This window comes from Oncorhynchus mykiss, chromosome 2 (assembly GCF_057628025.1).
Source record: "Oncorhynchus mykiss isolate SJ-2025 chromosome 2, ASM5762802v1, whole genome shotgun sequence".
Taxonomy (NCBI): Eukaryota; Metazoa; Chordata; class Actinopteri; order Salmoniformes; family Salmonidae; genus Oncorhynchus; species Oncorhynchus mykiss.
In genome coordinates, this window is record NC_143023.1 from 38,565,935 (window position 1) to 38,591,452 (window position 25,518).

At 42.3% G+C, this 25,518-nt stretch overlaps 2 protein-coding genes across 5 annotated transcripts in view; both read left to right on the top strand.

Moving 5' to 3' along the window:
* Nucleotides 1–136: 136 nt before the first annotated feature.
* Nucleotides 137–19,638, top strand: LOC110489329 (lysophospholipid acyltransferase 5). Of its 3 annotated transcripts, XM_021562059.3 has the most exons (13): nt 156–616; nt 4,779–4,886; nt 11,901–12,007; nt 12,351–12,444; nt 12,792–12,829; nt 13,868–14,046; nt 14,122–14,230; nt 14,364–14,450; nt 14,722–14,888; nt 15,226–15,373; nt 16,008–16,163; nt 16,434–16,564; nt 17,754–19,638. In XM_021562059.3, the coding sequence occupies exons 1-12, from the start codon at nt 532–534 to the stop codon at nt 16,551–16,553; spliced, it is 1,398 nt and encodes a 465-aa protein (XP_021417734.1). In that variant the 5' UTR covers nt 156–531; the 3' UTR covers nt 16,554–16,564; nt 17,754–19,638. The 3 variants fall into 3 exon arrangements, with proteins under 3 accessions (XP_090055191.1, XP_021417734.1, XP_021417735.1); XM_090199065.1 differs by lacking the exon at nt 11,901–12,007 and having other exon boundaries at nt 137–616; XM_021562060.3 differs by lacking the exon at nt 4,779–4,886 and having other exon boundaries at nt 444–616.
* A 534-nt stretch (nt 19,639–20,172) lies between these two features.
* Nucleotides 20,173–25,518, top strand: part of LOC110489358 (calsyntenin-3) — a 41,288-nt gene continuing 35,942 nt past the window's right edge. The window contains exons 1-3 of one of the 2 annotated variants that reach the window (XM_021562082.3): nt 20,173–20,707; nt 21,753–21,819; nt 24,774–24,896. In XM_021562082.3, coding sequence (XP_021417757.2) covers nt 21,753–21,819; nt 24,774–24,896 — 190 coding nt within the window. In that variant the 5' untranslated portion in view covers nt 20,173–20,707. The remainder of the gene's footprint in view (nt 20,708–21,752; nt 21,820–24,773; nt 24,897–25,518) is intronic. The other variant, XM_021562076.3, reaches the window with a different exon arrangement.

Sequence of the window (25,518 nt, forward strand, 5' to 3'; positions counted from 1 at the left end):
CGGGATAACGTTTTGTTGTTTTTCGAATTAAAGAGTGGGCCTTTAACCTTTGAGGAAAACAAACCTGCTGGTGCATGCACTTACCTCGGCAAACACGTAATTCCCAACTAATGCCACACGGGGGGGATTTTACACCACTGTTGAGAAGCACTGACAACAGAATGTAATATGATATTAGGCAGTGGGTGGAGGAAAAGCTTGTCTACCTAATGTATTTTTGCCCACAAAAAAAGTTTGATTATTTTCGTAACAATTTAAGATCAACATGCACTATATTACAACACCAGTAGGCTGCATATTATTTTACTTAAGTGAGAGAGGTTGAAGTAGATTGAACAGATGTTGCGAAATTTGGGGGCAAAGGAGATTGAAAGTCGATGTGGTGAGAAAGGCGAAGAACGAGCATAAAATAAAGGGGAGGGGAAGGGGTGGAGAGCGCTAAATCGACAAGGGCAGATAAAGGAGATAGTGAAACGCTCGCCAAGGTACACATCTACGGAATCACCAGAGCCACTTCCGCCCACACGAAAGATGGCGGCTCCCTTGATGGAGAAATTGTCGGAATCTTTAGGTTCTCCAGAACCTGCGGTTCGCCTGATTCTGTCCGTTTTAGTCGGTGAGTTCAATTCAGTCATCTCTGACATCTTTCAGTAGACTCTCTGACATAACCATGTGCCAATGTAATATTGATTTACACCTTTAAAACAGTGCAGCAACACTCACTGCTAAACCAGGTAACGTTGATGTCTCTTGCTCAGCTGCAGTGACTAGCCAGACTAACGTTAGCTAGCCAGCGAGTAGACCCGCTGGCAAGCCGAACGATAATACAATAGCTAAATGCACCTTGTTTTGACAAGCTGACCAGACGGGCTGCAAGGTTGCGCCGGCACAAGACTAAGCAGAGCGCATTCTCTGCTCTGCTGATTGCCAGAAAACACAGTATTTCATATTTTAGCTAACGATTATGGTAGAAGAGGTCACTCACTACAAGCGGTTGTAACATACAGTACGGACAGGTTTACTTTACATGGTCGCTGTATACCAGGTAGCTGGGTGTCTTTGTCATCTCTGAACATTATTTTCTTCTGAAGTCACATTTGCTGGGATTGACTAACAAATAGTGCAGTATTTCAGTATCATTGTCTTAAATTAATTGCTGTTGCTTTTCAGCTACTGATACCCTGATATTGTTTATTCTTGCTGTAGCCTATAATTGTAGATCTCTTGCCTTTGGCTCATGTTGTATCACAGTAGGCCCCATGTTTACAATCTTGTAAATGTTTAGAATTTATATAAACTACTATACTACCTTTACCAGTCATTGTGAGAGACTGAAGGTATCAGATTACAGATCTATACTATCAGATCTATACTTTATGGCAGTAAATTAAATGTGATTACCAGCTGTTAATTCTACTGCCAATGTCTACCGTTGTCAGTTACACTCACACAAACACACACACTAGAAAACTGTGAGTGTGGGGGTGTGTGCAGAGTGGTTCAATTGGGAGTGTTTTTTTTCTATTTTTTTCTATAATGCACTAACCTAAACAATATGCACCAAAAGCAAATATGACTGCAAAACTACAGGCTCTTAGTTAGCAAACTGGTGTCATTGGCAGTTGTTAACCCCATTTCTTCACAACCAAATAGCATGTGATTTCTGTGTAATGCTCAGATAATGACATTCCAGTGGCGTGACTTTTCATATTCAAACATGAAAAGTCACTCTGCTTTAGGCATACAAATTGAGCTGAAGCTCTCAATTAATTTGAAGTGTCCAGGGATCCAAAACATCAATGATTGGTCAGTGTTTCCAGATTGCCACCACAGCTTAAAAAAAATTAATAACAAAGGTCACAGATGGACATTTAACATTTTTGTAGAATGACTGTGAGAAGGTCAGTTCTGGTGACTTTTTAAAGACATTCCACTGCAATATAAATGGAATAAAATGATGCTAACACCATCTAAAATATAATTTGCCCCTCCAGCCCAAAACATATTGGTCCATATCATGATCTGGCAGGTGCGCTATTTAGCTAAAAGCATTAGACTATCACCTTGCTGTAGCCCAACTGATGCACCATGGTGGCTAATAAATGGGCTGAAGAATGTGGTTTACATCTGCATTTACCCCATTGGGCTAAGAATTAGCTACATTGCAAACTCTAAAAATGATCTTGTTGCTAGTTAGCATCATATTGATGACTTGAATGTCCCAAAAATACGCTGTACACTATGTTACCGTAAATTCAAAATAATGTTATGTTTAGCAGTATTCCATTACAGTACGTTTTACAGCAATGTATTGTTAAACCTGTTTATTTAGAATTTACAGTAATTTACAGGTACAGTTGAAGTTGGAAGTTTACATACACTTAGGTTTGAGTCATTAAAACCCGTTTTTCAAACGCTCTTCAAATTTCTTGTTAACAAACTATAGTTTTGGCAAGTCGGTTAGGAGATCTTTGTGCATGACAAGTCCTTTTTCCAACAATTGTTTACAGACAGATTATTTCACTTAATCACAATTCCAATGGGTTAGAAGTCTACATACACTAAGTTGACTGTGCCTTTAAACCAGCTTGGAAAATTCCAGAATATGATGTCATAGCTTTAGAAGCTTCCGATAAGCTAATTGACATCATTTGAGTCAATTGTATGTGTACCTGTGGATGTATTTCAAGGCCTACCTTCAAACTCAGTGCCTGGTTCATCCTTGGGAGCAGTTTCCAAACGCCTAAAAAGGTACCACGTTCATCTGTACAAACAATAGTACGCAAGTATAAACACCATGGGACCACGCAGCCGTCATACCGCTCAGGAAGGAGACAAGTTCTGTCTCCTAGAGATGAATGTAATTTGGTGCGAAAAGTGAAAATCAATCCCAGAACAACAGCAAAGGACCTTGTGAAGATGCTGGAGGAAACCGGTACAAAAGTATCTATATCCCAGTAAAACGAGTCCTATATCGACACAACCTGAAAGGCCGCTCAGCAAGGAAGAAGCAACTGATCCAAAAGTCACCATTAAAAAAAAGCCAGACTACGGTTTGCAACTGCACATGGGGACATTGTACTTTTTGGAGAAATGTCCTCTGGTCTGATGAAACAAAGATAGGACTGTTTGGCCAAAATGACCATCGTTATGTTTGGAGGAAAAAGGGGGAAGCTTGCAAGCCAAAGAACACCATCCCAACCGTGAAGCACGGGGGTGGCAGCATCATGTTGTGGGGGTGCTTTGCTGCAGGAGGGACTGGTGCACTTCACAAAATAGATGGCATCAATGAGGGAGGAAAAGTATGTGGCTATATTGTGGCAACACCTTTAGACATTAAAGCTTGGTTGCGAATGGGTCTTCCAGATGGACAATGACCCCAAGCATACTTCCAAAGTTGTGGCAAAATGGCTTAAGGACAAGAAAGTCAAGGTATTGTAGTGGCCATCGCAAAGCCATGACCTCAATCCTATAGACAATTTGTGGGCAGAACTGAAAAGGCGTGTGCGAGCAAGGAGGCCCACAAACCTGACTCTGTTACACCAGCTCTCAGAAGGAATGGGCCAAAAACTTATTGTGGGAGGCCTGTGGAAGGCTACCCAAACTGTTTGACCCAAGTAAAATTATTTAAAAGGCAATGCTACACTCAATTAGTATTTGGTATGTTACATTCCCAGTGGGTCAGAAGTTAATGAAAGAAATAAAAGCTGAAATCAATCTCTCTATTCTGACGTTTCACCTTCTTAAAATGAAGTGGTGATCCTAACTGACATAAGGGAATTTTTACTAGGATTAAATGTCAGGAGTTGTGAAACTGAGTTTAAATGTATTTGGCTAAGGTGTATGTAAACTTCCCACTTCAACTGTAACTGGCTGCCAGTAAGTTACCGTAAAAGCAACAGACTATATATTTTGTTTTAGTTTGTTTTACCTGTTACTCTTGACCCATGTTACATTTGGCCCTTTATCTCCTCTATGCCCTTATCTCCTCTCGTGAACAGCAAGTGCTAAAAGTGCCTAAACCATTCTGCTCATACTCCGGTTTGAAAATGGTTCAGTTCACAAATTTTTAGGAGTTGTGAAATAATAAATGGAGTAGTAATGGAAAGCTGGCATTCTCCTCTTTTTAAGTGGCCATTAACCCCTTTCAAATGTGTGTTGTGATGGTGCAGTGGCTAGGCAAAAGCATACATGTTTTTCTCCCTGTGGTACACACAATTTGAAAGTATTATTTTCTTGCATAGAATGTGACAAGCCAGTTGAAAAGGTTCCCATATTCAACTATGGGGTTGTCTGATTTTGGTGTTTCTTAGGCTACTCGTGTTGGCTGAGGAAAAGTACATGTGGACAGCAGCATCTTCAGAGTGCGTCTCGGCAGAGGCATTTTTCTGTGTTAAACATTTTGTGGGGGTGTGTGGGCAACAATTTTATATAGTTGCGCAGCCTGTGCGAGCAGTCAAAAGTGCGTGCAGAGTCTCGTATGCATTGACTACGTTGGTGGGAAACACAGTACAAAACCATATATTTTTTTAAGTTCATTAGATCTTGTGGTATGAATTGTGTCTAAGGTACAGAACCTCGGCCCCGGCGGGCCCCAGACCAATTGCATCCCTGGGTGTGCACTGATAAACGTCTCCGTTTTATCTTGAGGTTGTAGCACTGAACTACAAGGTCATCATTTTGCTGTCAGCACTAAGGGCTCTTGTCTAGAATGATTCACTCGTGTTGATTCACATGTTAACTGTCTCCTCCTTTCTCTCTTTCTGTCGTTCCTTCAGGGTACCCCTGTGCCCTGCTGTACCGGCAATTCTTCTTCCACCAGCCACCCACTGTCATTCACTTATACCACGCCATCTCCGGACTGTCTCTGGCAGCTTTCAACTTTGGTGAGATGCAAAGGGACGGAGGGAGGGGACGGAGGGAGGCAAATAGAGGGAGGCAGAGAAAGGAGGTGGGGAAGTGGTTTGGGGGATGGAGAGAGGAAATTAATGAAGGTGGAAGTTGGTAGGTATTTCAGCTCACGCTTATACATTTGTAATACGTTAAAAGGATTAAGAAGTTTGCTATGACCAGGAGCTTGTTTTTGAGCAGTGCTACATGAAATAGCTAAATAGTGTCATCAATAACTTCTAACAATATTGGAACATCAGAACTTCAGGTGAAGGGGAGGTGAGGGAGCAGGTGGGTTGTTGAGAAAACAATCAAATTGTATTTGTCATATGCGCCGAAATACAACAGGCATTACAGTGAAATGCTTACTTACAAGCCCTTAACCAACAATGGAGTTTTAAGACCATCCCTAAAAAATTAAGAGAAGATTAACAAATAATTAAAGAGCAGCAGTAAATAACAATAGCAGGGATATATACAGGGGGTACCGGCTCAATGTGGGGTGGGGGGGGGGGGGGCACCGGTATCGAGGTAATTATGTACATGTAGGTAGAGTTATTAAAGTGGCAATGCATAGATAATAGAGTAGCAGCAGTGTGGGGAACAGTGCAAATAGTCTTGGTAGCCATTTGATTAGCTGTTCAGGAGTCTTATGTAAGTTCAGCCAAGTGGCTGGGGAATGAGTAGTGGGGAATGGGTAATGATTTCCTTATGGTGGTGATGTTGGCAGGGAAACTGTTGCGGAGTTGGGATGTGGACCTATTTTCTTGGTGTTAACTCCAGAGAGGGGGAGGATATTGACAGGGTAAAGTGGCTCATTTCTGAAAACAGTGTGTGCCTCACCATTTACTTTGTGGCAGTGGGAGTAGGATTGGAAAAATCTGGAAACTTTCAATAAATTCCCTGGTCTTCCAGAAATCCTGGTTCCTTCCTGATTCTGGCTATTCTCCAACTGGGATTTCTGGGAAAACCAGGGAATTTATTAAAATATTGTTGCGACCCTATGTAGAAGCATCCCCCTCACCAGCTCTGATTCCCCCCCCCCCCCCCCCCCCCAAAAATAAATAAATGTGGTCTCTATTTGTTTCAAATGAAATATGTTGGTGTTTTGTAGCTTTGATTATTGCTTCAGGGCCTTCCATGCCATACTAAGAAAAAACCCTAGTGTGTAATGCTGCAAGGGAACAGGGCCTAGAACAGGACAGTATCTTAAGGGTGGGATCTGTATCGCTCAGGGATGTCAAACTCATTTCGACCCGCGAGCCTGATTCAGTCTTCACCGAGGTCCGGAGGGCTGCACACACAATTTGTTATATTTCCTCACCGTCAAAATTACCAAAATACAGTCCTCTATCCATAGTTTTGGGAGTTTTCCATGCTCCCTGACTTTCTAGCTTTCGTTTCACTGATTGTTAGAAAGCTGGACAAAGTGAAGAGACTATAAATGTAGGTCCTTTATAATTTATACACAGTTTTGATTTGGTTGAGCTTTGGGTTGCATATTTTGGGGAATATTCAGAGGTGGAAACTTTCCATGGGAATGAACAGAAGTGTATGCAAATTAATATTAATACAATTTTAAATGTAGATGTTTTTTGCATTGGATATATTTACAATATATGGAGACAAACAAACCTTTTACCTTATTATAAGTAGACATAATTGTAAATGATTAAATCCTTCCAATAGAAATGTAAAAAAAACAATTTAGTTACGAATGTAACTTTAAATGAGTTGGCGCTTCACGTGGGCTAATTTCACTGAACAACACAAGGGAATATTGAATGATCCCCAATGATCCATCGCAGCTCCCAAAAACATTTTCAACATACATCTGTAAAATTATAGTCTAGAAACTAAAGCTTTGGTTGTCTTCCTCTCAGGCTTCCATGTCTTCTCCCCGGACCTCCTCAATGTCCACCTCTTGAACATCAGTCTTTGAGGCTTCATCTTCACTGTTACTTTCCAACCTTGTTGAGGATGGCTCATTGTCAGGCTAAAAAAGCCTCACATTTGCCCGGATGGCCAACAATTTATCAACCCTTGTATTGGTAAGCCTGTTGTGTGCTTTGGTGTGTGTGTTCCCAAACAAGGACCAGTTGCGCTCTGAGGCGGCTGATGTTGGTGGGATTTGGAGGATGATGGAGGCAACAGGGGAAAGAGCCTCAGATCCACAAAGTCCCTTCCACCAGGTGGCTGATGAGATATGTTGGCACAGCTGCCATATTGCATCTCCATCCCAAAGCCCTTGCTTGGAAGTGTACAGTCGTGGCTAAAAGTCGAGAATGACACAAATATTAATTTCCACAAAGTTTGCTGCTTCAGTGTCTAGATTTTTTTTTCATATGTTACTATGGAATACTGAATTATAATTACAAGCGTCAAAGGCTTTTATTGACAAATACATGACGTTGATGCAAAGAGTCAATATTTGCAGTGCTAACCCTTCTTTTTCAAGACCTCTGCAATCTGCCCTGGCATGCTGTCAATTAACTTTTGGGCCACATCTTGAATGATGGCAGCCCATTCTTGCATGATCAATGCTTAGAGTTTGTCAGAATTTGTGGGGTTTTGTTTGTCCACCCGTCTCTTGAGGATTGACCACAAGTTCTCAATGGGATTAATGTCTGGGAGTTTCCTGGCCATGGACACAAGACATCGATGTTTTGTTCCCCGAGCCACTTAGTTATCACTTTTGCCTTATGGCAAGGAGCTCCATCATGCTGGAAAAGGCATTGTTCATCACCAAACTGTTCTTGGATGGTTGGGAGAAGTTACTCTCGGAGGCTGTGTTCTTAGGCAAAATTGTGAGTGAGCCCACTCCCTTGGCTGAGAAGCAACCTCACACATGAATGGTCTCAGGATGCTTTACTGTTGGCATGACACAGGACTGATGGTAGAGCTCACCTCATCTTCTCCGGACAAGCTTTTTTCCGGATGCCCCAAACAATCGGAAAAGGGATTCATCAGAGAAAATTACTTTACCCCAGTCCTCAGCAGTCCAATCCCTGTACCTTTTGCAGAATATCAGTCTGTCCCTGATGTTTTTCCTGGAGAGAAGTGGCTTCTTTGCTGCCCTGCATGACACCAGGCCATCCTCCGAAAGTCTTCGCCTCACTGTGCGTGCAGATGCACTCACACCTGCCTGCTGCCATTCCTGAGCAAGCCCTGTACTGGTGTTGTCCCGATCCTGCAGCTGAATCAACTTTATGAGACGGTCCTGTGGCCCTGAAGCCTTCACAAAAGTTGAACCGCTCTCCTTGAAGTTCTTGATGATCCAATAAATGGTTGATTTAGGTGCAATCTTACTGGCAGCAATATCCTTGCCTGTGAGCAATGATGACGGCACGTGTTTCCTTGCAGGTAAGCATGGTTGACAGAGGAAGAACAATGATTCCAAGCACCACCCTCCTTTTGAAGCTTCCAGTCTGTTATTTGAACTCAATCAGCATGACGGAGTGATCTCCAGCCTTGTCCTCGTCAACACTCACACCTGTGTTAACGAGAGAATAACTGACATGTCAGCTGTTCCTTTTGTGGCAGGGTTGAAATGCAGTGGAAATGTTTTTTGGGGAATTCAGTTCATTTGCATGGCAAAGAGGGACTTTGCAAATTGCCATCATACAAACTGAGGCGGCAGACTATATTTGTTATTCTCAAAACTTTTGGTACGGCTGTACATCGCCAGACTGCCAAGAACCTTGCCCTCATCCAGGCCAAGGTGGCGAGACACAGTGATGACACCATAGGCCTTGTTGAACTCTGCACCAGACAGGATGCTCTTGCCAGCATACTTGGGGTCCTACATGTACACTGCGGTATGTATGGGCTTCAGGTAGAAGTCTTCACGCTTTTTTATGTATTTCAGAACTGCAGTTCCCTCTGCTTGGAGCAACAGTGAAGTGGACAGGGCAGTACATATTTCTTCTCTTAAATCTGCAAGGAGAGTCTGAACATCAGACAGGATGGCATTGTCTCCCTCAGTCTATGCAATGGCTACTACTATAGGTTTCAGGCTGCTTATCACTCTCTCCCAAAATACATCATCCAGGAGGATCCTCTTGATGGGGCTATCCATATCAGCATACTGTGATGGGGCCATTTCTTGGAGAGACTCCTTCCCCTCCAGGAGACTGCCAAACATGATGACAACACCACCCCAATGGGTGTTGCTGGGCAGCTTCAATGTGGTGTTCTTATTCTTCTCACTGCTTGGTGAGGTAGATTGCTGCTATAACTTAATGACTGCCTTCAGCCCTTCTGCAATGTAGAGACTGGTGTGTCTGTGCTCTTGTAGAATACTGGTTGAGGGGTGGCGGTGATGTAGTTAATTATTCCTTGCCCATGAACATTCAACCACCATCAGAGGTGATTGCAATACAGTCTGCTTTCTCTATGATTTGCTTGACCTTCACTTGAACTCTGCATCCAGTCAATGAGTAGATAAAGCATGTCCGGTTTGGGGGGGGGGGGTGTTTATGCTGGGCGAAGGGGGGTGTTTATGCTGGGCGAAGAACATTCATAAATCTCTTCCAATACCTGTGAGCATCAGAGGTGAAACAGTTGCATACACAGCTCGAGCAAGATATTCATCAGCATTTCTTTGACTATGTTCCTCCACTGAGTAAAAAAACAACAACTTATGATTCTAGGAAGACCATGAGCTGTTGCTATCGATAAGGTGTCTGGTTAATAATTTTCACCTCGAATAGAAGTAGAGTGACTTTTGTCAGGGGTTGCTGAACTTTATGCACTTGGCCAGATGATTCTGGATTTTTTTTTTTTTCATCACATTCCCAGTGGGTCAGAAGTGTACATGCTATCAAATACTAATTGAGTGTATTGCCTTTTTCAATGATTTAACTTGGGTCAAATGTTTTGGGTAGTCTTCCACAAGCTTTCCACAATAAGTTATGTGCATTTTGTCCCATTTCTCCTGACAGAGCTGGTGCAACTGAGTTAGGTTTGTAGGCCTCCTTGCTCACACACCTTTTCAGTTCTGCCCACAAATTTTCTATAGGATTGAGGTCAGGGCTTTGTGATGGCCACTCCAATACCTTGACTTTGTTGTCCTTAAGCCATATTGCCACAATGTTGGAAGTATGCTTGGGGTCATTGTCCATTTGGAAGACCCATTTGCGACCAAGCTTTAACTTCCTGACTGATGTTTTGATGTTGCTTCAATATGTCCACATCATTTTCCTCATGATGCCATCTATTTTGTGAAGTGCACCAGTCCCTCCTGCAGCAAAGCCACCCCACAACATGATGCTGCCACCCCCGTGCTTCACGGTTGGGATGGTGTTCTTTGGCTTGCAAGCGTCCCCCTTTTTACTCCAAACATAGCGACGGTCATTACGGCCAAACAGTTCTATTTTTGTTTCATCAGACCAGAGGACATTTCTCAAAGTACGATCTTTGTCCCCATGTGCAGTTGCAAACCGTAGTCTGGATTTGTATGGCAATTTTTGGAGCAGTGGCTTCTTCTTTGCTGAGCGGCCTTTCAGGTTGTCGATTATAGGACTCGTTTTACTGTGGATATAGATACCTTTGTACCTGTTTCCTCCAGCATCTTCACAAGGTCCTTTGCTGCTGTTCTGGGATTGATTTGCACTTTTCGCACCAAATTACGTTCATCTCTAGGAGACGCGTCTTATTCCTGAGCGGTATGACGGCTGCGTGGTCCCATGGTGTTTATACTTGCATACTATTGTTTGTACAGATGAATGTGGTACCTTTTTAGGCGTTTGGAAATTGCTCCCAAGGATGAACCAGACTTGTGGAGGTCTCTTTTAAAAACTTTTTTTTTTGTAATTTTCTCATGATGTCAAGCGAAGAGGCACTGAGTTTGAAGGTAGGCCTTGAAATGCATCCACAGGTACACTTCCAAAAGGCTAATTGACATAATGTCAGTCAATCAGAAGCTTCTAAAGCCATGACATCATATTCTGGAATATTCCAAGCTGTATAAAGGCACAGTCAACTTAGTGTATGTAGACTTCTGACCCATTGGAATTGTGATTAAGTGAAATCTGTCTGTAAACAATTGTTATAAAAACGACTTGTTATGCACAAAGTAGATGTCCTAACCGACTTGCCAAAACCATAGTTTGTTAACAAGAAATTTGTGGAGTGGTTGAAACACTTTGGTTGGAGTCATTAAAACTAGTTTTTGTAAACTTCGGACTTCAACTGTATGTCAAAATATATTCACCCCACCCGGTATTGTAATCAAAACTTACCAGAAAGCATGTAGTAGCTGTACATGTGATGAAGGTGTACTGCACATGTGATGGAAGAATGCACTGTGCATGTAGAGGGTTGCAATTCCATTGAATTGAGGATAGTTTAACCAAAATATGCCTAGAATTGCCTTGTGTGTCCCACAAAAAAGCTTCACTGTTAATAAGCTAACTTTTTTTTAACGAATTTAAGCAAAATGCACAGATTTCCCGGGCTTAACTTCCCATGTAAAATTTCTGGAAAAGTTTCTGACCCTTTGCAACCTTGAGCTAATTCCCCCAGAAATATATGTGTGTGTATTTTGCTCAACTCCCCAGGGGCTGTATGTTTGACACGCCTGGATTAGCTCAAGGTCTATTGTTCAATTTATACGCTATAGCTAGCCTAACCAGTTTCCACCAAGTCATGAGTAATTGTGAAGAAGTAAAGAGTTTGACTGACTGAGCGAGTCTAGAGAGGGATGGATGGCTAAATTATTTGAGGTTTACATAATGGTAGGGGATTAATAACACAACCTTTTTCTCCCTTGTTCTCTGCTGCACTTGGATTTTACAGCAGGTCTGTTGCACTTTCCCTGTCTTTGTGGAATCTATCATTTTAAATAAATTAATAAAAATCCTCTTCACATAACCTGTGACTTGCTCATCTTCAACTTGCAAGAATGCACTCTTTCTTCCTCTGTTTCTCTCTCTGTGCTAAAATCCATCTCTCTGCCCCTTTCCCTTCCTCTCTCTGTCCCACTATCATTCCACCTTTGTCTCTTTCAGGCACACAGCTCTATCACTCTGCATTATGCGTCCTTGTCCAGTTCCTGATGATGAGGCTTATGGGAAGGACGATAACAACCGTCCTGTCCAGCTTTATTTTTCAAATGGTGAGATTTCTCTCTCAATCTTTCTCGCTCTTTATTTTTTCTCCTTTTCTCTCAATCTCTTCCTGTGTTCTGTTGTGATGCAGGGTCGGGTGGTAGAGGCAGCTTCTCTCAGTCTCTCTTTCTTGTTGCCCCTCGCTTGCTACAGTAGTTGAAGAGCTGCACTGTCTGTGTGTGTGTGATTTCTGCTGTTCATGTTAGGATATCCTCTTCCTCTGTCCTTTTTGTTTTCACTGGAGTACTGAAGCACGGTAGAGCACTGCCACTTTATGACGTAAGGCTCTCTCCCTGCCTCCTTTTTAAGTGTCAGACTTGATCAAAACAATTGTTCCTTCTCTCTCTGTAGGCATACCTGCTGTCAGGCTACTACTACACAGCTACAGAAGAATACGATATCAAATGGACCATGCCCCAATGTGTCCTTGCACTCAAACTTATCGGTATGGTCACCTCACCACGAACATCCTCTCTCCACTGCTCTGTACAACCTCTCTCTTTTGTTTCCCACTTATTTTGTGTAACACCCGTTGCTGAATGATTGTTTGTCCCATATCCTTTTCTTTTCTTATTGACAACTTGTGTTGTAGTAGTTGTTCATTAGCCTCAGAGATAACATGGCTCATATTTTGCGTAGTGTACTAACAATCCTACCTAAACTCTGTCATGGCTTTACGTCTCTGCAGCTGAGGAACATCTACAGTCAAAGTATTAACTCCAATGATCGTGGCAATCCTAGCAGCTTTCGTAACATAGTGACTGATGTCAATTGCATTCTCTTTGATTTCAGGTTTGTCATTTGATTACTATGACGGTGGCCAGGAACCAGTGAGTTGATCTCTCTCTCTATTGCCATTTGATTATTGGTCAAATCTGTGTGTTTTTTTTCTTCTCTGTTCTATTTGTTATTTTGCTCTCCGTGTACTTGTCTGTTTGTGCTTCAACCTCTTCCAAGTTCTCCTCCGTGTGTATGCGAGTGAGGCAGTTTGAGTGAGACTTTGTCCACACATCCAGTCAGAGATGAGTTGAGGTAGCGTGTGTTTGCATTGAGGAAGTTGTCTATTTACAAACAGGCAAATGTCTAGTGGTCATCATTCATTCATAACACTACTCTGTTACAGTTGCTGCTCACCTGTTCTGTTTGTTTATGTAGGGCATAAACAATGGCACAACTTCCGACCACCGCCTATAGGGCTCTGGACGAAAGTAGAGCACTATGTAGGGAATAGCGTGCGATTTGGGACGCCCCCGTAGTCTGGTTACTGTCCTGTGTGTCTTGTTTTGCCTCGTCAAAAAGCCCCACAAAAGGCAGACATGAGGTCCTGTTGTATGTCTACAAATATCATCACCCTCGTCTCTGTCATTTGTTGCACAATGTTTCTGTATTTTTATTTACCATTCTGAGTCCGAATACCTTGGGTGGTTGTTGTTGCTGACTGTTGACTGTTGTTGGACTATTGTCTTTTGTAGTGTTTTGGAAACATGCCACGGGTTTGCACTTGGAAACCCAGCAGTTTTATGCCCCCTAGTTAAATGCCTGTTAAGTAGTCCTATTTGGTTCAATTGAGTTTGCGGTCCAACCGTTAGCAGCTTTCAATAACAACCCTGGGTAACTGGATATGCAGGGAGCTTATTCTTTCTCAGCCAGTGACTTTGTGCACTGTTAAAAATGCTTCTCTATTTCCTGACCTTTCACATTCCTTCTACCCGTTTCCCCTCTTTGCTTTCCCTTTCTCTGTTCTCCCTTTTTTGTCTTTTACCCAACCTTTCCCCTTTTACTCTAAATCCTCCTAACCCTCCCCTTCTCCCTCTCCCTGGCTCCCAACCACTATTTTCACTCTCCTCCCTCTCGCTCCACCCCACCAGTCCAAGTTGAATGAGGAGCAGAAGAGGTCAGCCCTGGCCAATGTTCCCTCTCTGCTGGAGGTTATCGGCTTCTCCTACTTCTACGGAGGCTTTCTGGTGGGACCCCAGTTCACACTGCGCAGCTACCAGAGGCTAGTCAAAGGGGAGCTCACCGACTGCCCCGGACAGCCACCTAACAGGTAGAGGAACGGAGGCAGGAATGGATGGGGGGGGGAATACATGGGTTTATTTAACAATCTTTTTATTTTTCTCAGTGTTATACCTGCTATGAAGCGGTTCTCCCTCGGCCTCCTCTGCCTGGTGATCTACGCAATATTTAGTCCGCACTACCCAGATAGCTATTACCTAACAGATGAGTACGACGTAAGAAAGCCTTGCTTTTGCACCAACATTCCTGACGATTTTACCATCACTGATTTGAAGCCAAAGCCACATTTCCATCCGTTGTTCTGTTTGACAAATGTCACCGTCCTTAGTCAAATGCGTGTCTCTCCAGGCGCAGCCGTTCTGGTACCGCTGTGTCTTCATCCTCCTTTGGGCCAAAGTCATCCTGTACAAATATGTGAGCTGCTGGGTCATAGCGGTGAGTAGCAGCACTTGGTATGTAAAACGTCTCATTTGGAAGCGGGTGCAGCCTGGAAATTAAACCTTTACAGACACACCTGTCTCCACATACCTGTCATTGTCACACAGAATAGTTCCACTGGGGCACACCTACGTCAGATCAGGTGAGAATAAACTGGTCTGGGAGCCCAGTATATCAGTGGTACCCTATATTTAGGTTTTTCAGGAAGAAGTTATTTAAGTGTTTGTAAAAGGATTTTTAATTTTTTCAATTTTTTTTGGTGACTCAGGAGGGCGTCTGTATACTCTCTGGGCTCGGCTATAATGGGCTGGGTCAGAATGGCGAGCACCAATGGGACGCCTGTGCAAATATGAAGGTGTGGACGTTTGAGACCACACCCCTTTTCACAGGCACCATCGCCTCCTTCAACATAAACACCAATGCCTGGGTGGCCAGGTTAGTGCCTGACTAAAACTCAAACTATTTATGGCCAGGTTAGTTCTTTCTGGGATCCTTACTGTAACCATTTTTAAATTCCACCTTAATTTGGTAAGGACGTCCCGGGGATCTTGGATAGCAAGGACCTTAGTGCCCGATTAAAACTATGCATTGCTATGTTAGTACCTGACTAAAATCATGTATGGCCAGGTTAGTGCCTGACTGAAACTAAAGTTGCTAAAGGTCCCTTTCAAAATAGATTGTATCTAACTGAGACTAAGCTGTATAAAGGTTTAATAAAAAAAATTATACTGGTATATCTAACAATATTTGGTGGTTTGTAACATTCCTCCAGGCACGTGTTTAAGCGGTTGAAGTTCCTGGGCAATAAGCTCCTGTCTCAGGTGACCGCGCTCGCGTTCCTGGCCATCTGGCATGGCACGCACTCTGGATACCTCCTCTGCTTCTCCATGGAGTTCATCATCGTAAATGTGGAGAGACAGGTATGAGTAAATATTGGAATGATTAGAATTCTAATAAAGCACTACTTGAATACTGAACTTCCTGCTTTACTCCTATGGGTACACTCAATATGTCCACCTATCACAGAACAGTGACTTGATTAGGAATGGCTGTTCTAGTAATTATATTTCTATGGAAACAAGCACCGGAGACTGAGAGAGAATCCTGAGGAGCCAGGAAAATGCAGCCTCACTTATTTTGGATGCTTTCAAAGTTGTGCACGGCAATGTCTTGACCACGGTGGGAATGTACCGTATTTATTTAACCTTTTTTAAATTTAAGCAGGTAAGGTTAAGAAACGTATTTTGCGAGGGCGACCTGACCCTCAGTAGTCAACATAGTTGCGTCAAACATTGGGAGCATGTAAACCGTGTGCATGGCATTTCATCTTTGTGATGTTTTCCAAACTCTGGACCTGTGAATTTTAAGCCTTGAGGAGAACCTGTCGGTGCTAATCTATTTTCAAGCGGGTCTACAACAAAGGGTCAAGATCTCCATTTAAGCTATTGGAGGATTCTCAAACTCTCTGCCCTGTATGCGTTATTAGATTACTGTGTGTGCGTCCGTGTCCATAACTATATCTTTATGCTGTATTCGGATCCCTATTTGTCTCAGGCCCAAGCGCTGGTGAGGGACAGTCCCCTGCTGACCCGCCTGGCCAACAGTCCTCTCTACCCCCTCATCTACCTGGTCCAGCAGTTCATCCACTGGCTCTTCATGGGCTATCCTTTAGTGCCCTTCTGCCTCTTCACCTACGACAAGTGGCTCAGGGTAATAAACAGCTTAGAACGCGTAATAAGCCTTTGGAATGTTGTCATAAGCACATCGCAACACAAGTGTTCAGACTCTTTATTTACTTTATTTGAAGTGGCTAAAGGTAGCTGGCAATTTGTAATGCCACAAACATGTTAGAACTCAGATCATAGATTATTGTGTGCTAAATGCAGTTGTCTGGCATATGTTTAAACTCTTGACTTGGATTGGGGAAATGGACGTCTGGATGAGGATTTAATGTGCTCGGTTTGTCTTTCTGTTTTGCAGGTGTATTCATCCATTTATTTCTGTGGCCACATATTCTTCTTCACATTGTATCTAGGCATCCCATATCTCCGCAAGGTTCTGGTACCTAGAAAAGAACGGAGCGAGAAAAAGGAGGACTAGAACTATGTTAGGTAATGCAAGCTTCTGTATACTTCTCCCAGACAGTAAGGCTGTGGCGATTTTATGGAATTTTGGATAATGATTAAAGGGATAGTACAAAATTACATTGTTTTCCTTACCCTGTAAGCTGTCTATGGACAAGGTATGACATAAATCCATGCTTTGGTTTTGTTTACCTGGCCTCTGTTTCAAATGCTAACGTTTTAGCATTTGTGGCACACATTCAATGGTAGCTGTATTAGCATTTTTTGCACTTTAATGTCCATATTAACATAACATATAAAAAAAATGTAAGTTACTTATAGATTAAAAGTATTTGAAACCGTGGCCAGGTAAACAAAACGAAAGCATTGGTTGCTTTCATACCTTGTCCAAAGACTGCTTACAGGATAAGGAAACCAATATGCCATTTTGTAACTTGGGTGAACTAGCCCTAAAACTGACAATATTTTTTATCTGAGAGAAAAAAACTGAGCGTGTAATGTTTCATAATGCGACATATCTAATGTATGTGTCACCAAAGCTGTGTTGTATACATCTCAGAAATGTATGATTTTGACTACTTGGAACTTTAGGAAATGAAGCGTCCCCTCCCAACAGTGCTGTACTGCCCGTACAATGATTTCTGCCCTCGTTGAGACAATACCAACTTTACCCTCTTCATGTAAAAATGAAAAAATGCTATTGGGTAAACGATCTACTTAAAATTTAAGTTGAAAGTCCTAAAATAAATGTATTAAAACTATTATTATTCATAATTCTCGGTTATTCTTTACGGTCTCCATATTGGCAAAAGGTAGTTTCCAGATAATTAATTCAACTTAAAGGCATAGTTCACCCCAAAATTGACTTTTGACAGATGTTTTCATACCTCATAAATGGTATGAATTCAAAATATGCAGATCTAAAATGAATGGGAAAGATTCTGATCCAAAGCAAATGCTGCCAATTTTTCCAATTTGTTAGAGGTTTAGGCTTACAAAGTTCTCCTAATGCATATAGCGGGATCTTCACAACATCTTTATGAATAGACAGAAACAGAGGTAGAAATGTCGTTGTAGCTTATGTTACTTGTGGATATATGATAATATTTAGGATGACGGATTGGATTTCTATAGGTCTTTTCCACCACAATGCTCAAAGCTCTTTGTAAGGGGGGAAAGTCACCTCAATTAATCTCTCACCTCTCTTCTCTCTCAGGTCTCTGGCTGAATCTCCACCCAGGATGTGACTGAAGGGAACTGTGACTTTTAACTAGGAGCAGATCAGAAAATATTTTAAAGCCTTTAATATTATTTCTGTGTACATGTTTTTTTTCTATTTATTTTAGTGTTTTGGACAGGACGCACGTTTTTTGGGACCAGGGAGATGAGGGTACAGGAAATAACCTTTGTTCCACAATTGTGAGCCAATCACGCTGTGTTTTCTTGATTTTAGAGAACTTGAGAGACTGACGTCTTGTATACACAGAATATTGCACTCTCCACTCACGGGCTCTGGGTCTGTAGACTGCTCTGTTTTTATGATCTCTCTTCCTGTTTCAACCCTCCCCTCAAGTCCATATAGACGGCGTATACAAAACATCCTAATATTGAGTTGCACCCCCCCCCCCCCCCACAGCCTCAATTCGTCGGGCATGGACTCTACAAGGTGTTGAAAGCTTTCCACAGGGATGCTGGCCCATGTTGACTCCAGTGCTTCCCACAGTTGTGTCAAGTTGACTGGTTGTCCTTTGGGTGGTGGACCATTCTTGATACACACGCAAAACTGTTGCGCGTGGAAAAACCCAGCCACATTGCAGTTCTTCACACAAGCCGGTGCGCCTGGCACCTACTACCATACCCCGTTCAAAGGCACTTTAATATTTTGTCTTGCCCATTCAATGTCTGAATGGCAGACATACACAATCCATGTCTCAAGGCTTAAAAATTGTTCTTTGTTCTGTCTCCTCCCCTTTATCTACACTGATTTTGAAGTGAATTTAACAAGTGACATAAATAAGGGATCTGAGCTTCACCTGATTCCCCTTGCCAGTCTGTCATGGAAAGAGCAGGTATTCTTAATGTATTCTCTACGCGGTGTAGAAAACCTGCACAGACATGGCTATGGTTCAGGCACAACAGAAATGTATTTGGCACTTTCAGATTTTATTTTAACATGCATTTTGTTGAGAGAACAAAAAAAACAAGGATTGCTGCTCTGACTGGAATTATATATTTTTGAGGAGTGTTTTCATTGATCCGTTGGCCAACACTCACAAGAAGCACTGTAAAACACTGTACACACTTAACATGTGACTCAAGAATGGCCTTGTATTATCAACGAATGTTTTTACGTTTATTCTGGTTTCAATTCAGATTTTGTTTCCGGTATTTCGTGATGAGACTGGATTTTATAGCTATTTTAAGAGGGTTTTATGATAGACCATTTTGTAGCTTTGGATAAGATTCCATGAAGGGATTTCAATGCTTTCCTCTTCCCCATCTCCTTCTCATTACTTTTTCCTCCTCCATCCCCCTCTCCTCGTGGCTTTGTCTGCCATTCACCATCCTCCTATCACTCCATTGCCACCACACACCCTTCCTGGCTGTCTCTGAACAAACTGGAAAACAAACTTGCAACTAAAACAACAGGTAACCAAAACCACCACTTTTACATTGAGTGACATCACCATACCAATGTCAACAGCATCACCCGTGGTCTCCAGTGAGATCTAGCACCGTCCTCTATCTTTCTTAAGAAAAAAAAAAAATCTCCCTAACCACTGGCGCAAGGTCAGATCTAGAATGTTTGACCTGTCAGATACTCTGTTCCTACATCTGTGTTAAGAGGCAACTTCTACCACGATCCTTTTCCAATGCAGAGACACATTGGGAGAGCAGTGACTCACTGTAGCAACAACCCAGATTTTAATAATATTTATACTTGTGGTAATAATTAATTGATGTGAATTAATTGTTATTCCAGAGACTACTTTTTTGCCTTATTGCTACCAAATGTACAAAGGAAAAGAGAAATGGAAAAAAAATAATTTTAAATAAACTTTTTGTAATGTTCATTAAAATGCTGGATTTTAAAAACCAAAGAGGTCTGTGTGTGTCAGTGGTGTGTAGTACTTTAAAGTATTTTTACTTAAGTAGTTTTTGGGGGTGTACGTACTTTACTATTTATATTTGACTACTTTTACTTCACTACATTCCTAAAGAAAATAATGTACTTTTTACTCCATACATTTTCCCTGACACCCAAAAGTACTCATTACATGTTGAGTGCTTAGCAGGACAGGAAAACGGTCCAATTTACACACTTATCAAGAGTACACACATGGTCATCCCTATTGCCTCTGATCTGGCAGACTCACTAAACACACTGTAAATTCTCTGAGTGTTAGTGTGTACCCCAAGAAAATGGTGTCTGGTTTGCTTTATATTAGGGAATTAAAAATTATTTGTACTTTTGATACTTAAGTATATTTTAGCAGTGCATTTACTTTTGATACCAAATACTTTTCGACTTTTACTCCAGTAGTATTTTACTGGGTGACTTTAACTTGAGTAACTTTCTATTAAGGTATCTACTTTTACTCAAGTATGACAATTGGGTACTTCTTCCACCACTTGTGTACACGCTGCCTGGTAGACCGGGTGATATGACGTAATTTTGCAGTCAGGGCGGGGAAAGATAGTGACTGTTAAGAGAGCGTGCCCCCAGCTTTGTCCGACAAAATAATAATGTTGCGCCAAAATGAGTAATATCACGCGTTGTCCCGGACACACTCATAGAGAATTCAATAAACAGAGAGAACAACGCAAGTTGGCAGGGAAATAGAATTGGAGCTGAGAGAGAGAGGACGCAGTGTGGGCGGGTTAAGAAACACGGAGAGGGAGGGGACGTCAGCGTTACATTCCCATCGTTTTTGCCCCTTCATGCGACGTCTGCCGAAAACAAGGACATCGGTATTGAGATACTATCCGTTCGTATCAGTCTTGCATCAAACTGAAGTGTGCACATTTGAGCATATTCAATAGATCTGTGTATGAAATTCCGTTACCTGCGCTTTAGATATTTTTGCGTCGGAGGAGGATAGCTGAGCTGCAGAAGCGCGGATGCTACGAGGGTAGCGTTGGGTACCACAACACCTCACACTCAGCACGGTAATGTGAAATTGACAGCGGCTTTCTTCTGTTTTTGATTGTAACCAGCATCTATGTCTAATACAATATGTTTAAGGGTCCAAATATAGATCTGCTGGCGTATGGTGCCAATTGATGCACCTATCCATCAAATGGGCTATACAATCGATTAGTTATTGTCGCATGTCTGCATCACCTCTGTGTAGCCTTGGAACAACCTGTGCTACCTATTAATTTTGAGCAGAATATATATTGTACGGCCCTCTACACAGTCTCGTTCAAGTTTTTTTGTTTTGATTGAATATATAGGCATAGGCCTAGACGGGCTTCGATTTTACGCATGGCAGTGAATGGTAGACTGTGTGGTATCGTGATGCCAATAACGGCTCAAATACCCCATGGAATCATTTTGAATACTGTGTCAATTAACTGGCACGGACACCAAACCCTTAACCCACCCACACAGGCAAGTGAGTAGGTGTGTGTGCATAGGCAGCATATTGGCCTGTATAACCTATAACATCACTGTATAATTTACCATCTCAAAATGAATGCAGCATAACTGGACACTACTAGGCTATTTATTACAGTTCACTTAAACTCTACCATGACCTGGGCCCATGTGCTGTCGTTTTACTGTGCTTTTGTTATTATGCATTTTTCCTCTGTATTCTGTATGAGGTGAAAGTATAGCGCCGGAAGATTCCGTTGGCTAATGAATTAGGATATTTACTGATGTGTGTTTGTCTGTCCTGTCCTGTCCTGTCTATGTTCTCTACACCTCAGTCCATCTTCCAGTGCTGAGGGGTTGAATGTGTCAAGCTCATTCTGAGGAGGGCCGAGTGTGCAGGTTTTCACTCCTCCCTTGTACTTAGTTGATTAATTAAGGTCACTGATTAGTTAGGAACTCGCATCACCTGGTGGTGTAGGTCTTAATTGGACACAAATTGAAAGGAGAAACCAAAAACCAGCACACTCGGCCCTCCATGGAATGAGTTTGACACCCCTGGTTTAATACATGTACTGTATTCCTCTTCCCTCCTCCCTTCTACCTTTCCTCCCTCAGATGGACAGAATGAGTTTTCTCTCCTTCCTCCTCCTTTGCTTGACTTCGGTTGCCAATGGCAACAAAGGTCAGTTTCCTTTCCTTTTGACTGTTAATTGTACCGCTGAAATACATTTTTTTTTTTTTCTATTGCCATGGGAGCACACACCTGTAGTCACGCTCAAGGCCAGGGCCCTTTTGTCGCTGTCCCCTGAACTCTAGAGGGAATTCAATCATATACCCACTCACTGTGCTCCAAGTCATAATATATTAAATGATATGTCTGTAATTTATGATTGCATACACATCACCATTGTAGAGTGTTGTCCTTCATGGAGCCTGTATGTATGTATTTTGATCAATGTGGTGATGATGCTATATGTGTATGTGATTCCGTGTGTAATTGATAGCATGACTTTCAAAGGAGGATCAATCTTCTTCTCTCAGATAGATCACCGCGGATAGCCATGGCTCTTGATTTACCAGCGTTGTTCCAATGATTATCATGCTGGAGACTTGAAGTGAAACTGGAATGGTCCGAGTGGGGCGAGGAACGTCAGAGAGGGCGAGGAAGGAGAGGAGGAAGGGTGTGACGTTGAAAGACAGGAAGACACAAGTGGAGAGAAGGGAGTGACGCTGAAAGACAGGAAGACACAAGTGGAGAGGAGAGAAGGGGAGCAAAAAGGAGTCGCTCCAAGGGAAGGGGCACAGAGACACCGCGTGTGTGAGAGAGGAACCGACAGATAGTTAGGAAGGGTGGGTGGGGAGAGGAAGAGAGAGAGATGGCATGTGGAATCAAGTGACGGCGTGAAATAAAGAGTGAGAGCGGTAGAAGTGTGTGAGAGTAGGGCAGAGAACGAGGGGATGTTGTGTGGAGAGAGAGAGAGAAAGTGACAGAGAGAGGAAGAGTGCCAGAGATGGAAAGAGATGTCTCTCCATCTGTAATCCTGGGTGTAATCCATGGCCCTGATGTTCAGATTTAATGCTGTATTGCAGAGAGAGAGAAATAGGAAAGGAGGAGATGGGAAAGAGAGACAGGCAGGGAGAGAGGGTTAGAGATAAATGACAAAAAGAGGGACAGATCAGAAGCTTGAGGACAGGTGGTGTTTGTATCAGATTAACCATTGAGGATGGTGAATACTAGCCTGGGCATCACTCACTAGCCTGGGCATGACTCACCAGCCTGGTCACACGACCAAAGGGGTATACTACAAAGCAAGATGAAGGTGTTAACTTGGCTGAATATTCAGAAAAAAACTTTTTATTATTTATTTTTTTTATTTTTAGAAAGATAAGCTTGAAATGGGCATGGTCTAATTGACTCAACAACCAAACATACATCCCACTGGGGAAAAAACTGGATGAATCAATGTTGTTTCCATGTCATTTCAACAACAAAAAAGGTGGCAAAACTGATTGGATTAGGGAAAAAGTAATCAACGTAAGGGAATTTCCCATTTTTTAAATCATTTTTTTTACCTAAATCCAATCATATGGTGAAATGTTTGGTTTATTTCACATTGAATTAATGTTAGTTGACAACTTAACCAAATGTACATAAAAACTAGACTGTGAGCTGTTGTCTATGCCCAGTGGGATATCTACAGTGCATTCAGAAAGTAATCAGACCCCTTGACTTTTTCCACATTTTGATTCATTACGGCCTTATTCAAAAATGTATTTCATACTTTTTTCTCATCAATCTACTCACAATACCTCATAATGACAAAGCGAAAACAGGTTTTTAGACATTTTTGCTAATTTATTAAAATAAAAAACAGAAATACCTTATTTACATAAGTATTCAGACCCTTTGCTATGAGACTCGAAATTGAGCTCAGGTGCATTCTGTTTCCATTGATCATCCTTGAGATGTTTTTACAACTTGAGTGGAGTCAACTTGTGGTTAATTCAATTGATTAGACATGATTTGGAAAGACACACACCTGTCTATACAAGGTCACACAGTTGACTCTGCATGTCAGAGCAAAAACCAAGCCATGAGGTTGAAGGAATTGTCCGTAGAGCTCAGAGACAGGATTGTGTCAAGCATTGAAGGTCCCCAAGAACACAGTGGCCTCCATCATTCTTAAATAGAAGAAGATTGGAAACACCAAGACTCTTCCTAGAGCTGGCTGCCCGGCCAAACTGAGCAATTGGGGGAGAAGGGCCTTGGTCAGGGAGGTGATCAAGAACCCGGTGGTCACTGTGACAGAGCTCCAGAGTTGCTCTGTGGAGATGGGAGAACCTTCCAGAACGACAACCGTCCCTGCAGCCCTCTACCAATCAGGCCTTTACGGTAGAGTGGCCAGACAGAAGCCACTCCTCCTGTAGAACTCTTATCTCACGTTGATTAAGACCAGACTGCCATTTTAATTGTTATAATTTGCCAGAGTGTTTTTAATGTTGAAACGGCAGAGCGGTTGCTACACAACATGTCCTGTGGCTCTGTCATTGCTGTCTGAGTCTAACATCATAATTTCAGGGTCTAGTGAGGGAGACATGTCTAAAATAAAAGCCCCTAGGCTTTTGTTTTGGTCTTTGATTATTTGAGTGTAAAATCGTCACCGTTCCAGCTTGTTAGCTCAGCCTTTGATTGATATGGGTGAACATTCTGGAGAGAAATGAAATATTAATTGGCAATTAGAGGGTGGATTCACAGCAAACTTTCCCTGTTTAATTTGGACGTCCATGTTTGCCAGTGAGTGAAGTGTGCCTGTGGGCAGGCTGCTTGGGCTGTTCTGATTGATATGTGCAATATACCTCTCCCTGTGTGATAAGGTGAAATCGGCCTAGGTGTAATTATGTTGCCAACTGACGCAAGGTGTGGAGTGACACTTGACGGGTGTGTTAGGGGGCAGGGGTGGGGTTTGAGTGTGTGCATTTCTGTGTATGTGTGTCTTTATTTGTCTGTATCTGCGGACACACATACACACACACGTCCTCCCATGTAATGGGGTGTTACAAATACCCATGTTTTTTCCCCCTTCTGATTGCTCCATTTAACCCAAGCCTCCTTTTGTCTCCTGTGTTGCCGTTCAGCCAATAAGCACAAGCCATGGATCGAGACGGAGTACCAGGGTATCGTCATGGAGAATGACAACACCGTTCTTCTCAATCCACCACTGTTCGCCCTGGATAAAGATGCTCCACTGCACTATGCAGGTACAGTACAGGCATGGTTAGAATGATCGGGGGCACTTGGCAGTCCTCTAACAAATCAGGACTCCCCCATATAACAATAAGCATTATAAAATATTAGCATTGAAAGTATGGTAGCAATGTATTTTACGGGACAAATATTACCGGGGTGTTTACTAATTAACACCGAGTATAAACGCAAAACATGTTGCCATTTGGAACATATTTGCTATTGATTACAATGGCCACGGTTAGTTCACTATCTCACTGGGCTATTGAAATCCGAGTCCCACAATACCCCTACAGTGAGTAAGCATTTTGTAGAGGGGAAATTGTTAGACATGTTTCTTATGTTATGCCGCCCTACAATTAGAATGGACAGAGTCAAATGGTAATTACACAATAATAACCAATGAAGCGCCATCATTTGTGCCAGAAAGTTCAGTAAATTCCAGATAAATAAAACGCTACCCAAAGGATTTTGCTGGGCACTCCCATAAGCATGACAAATATTAACATGGAAAATAATCATGTCTGTCCAGTCCTCTATTTTTAGGGCCGCCCCAATAGTCTGTGTAAATCTATTCCTGGGTGCTACGCTGGTCCTCCACAGCCAAGTGAAATTCAATTATTTGTATTCATTGGG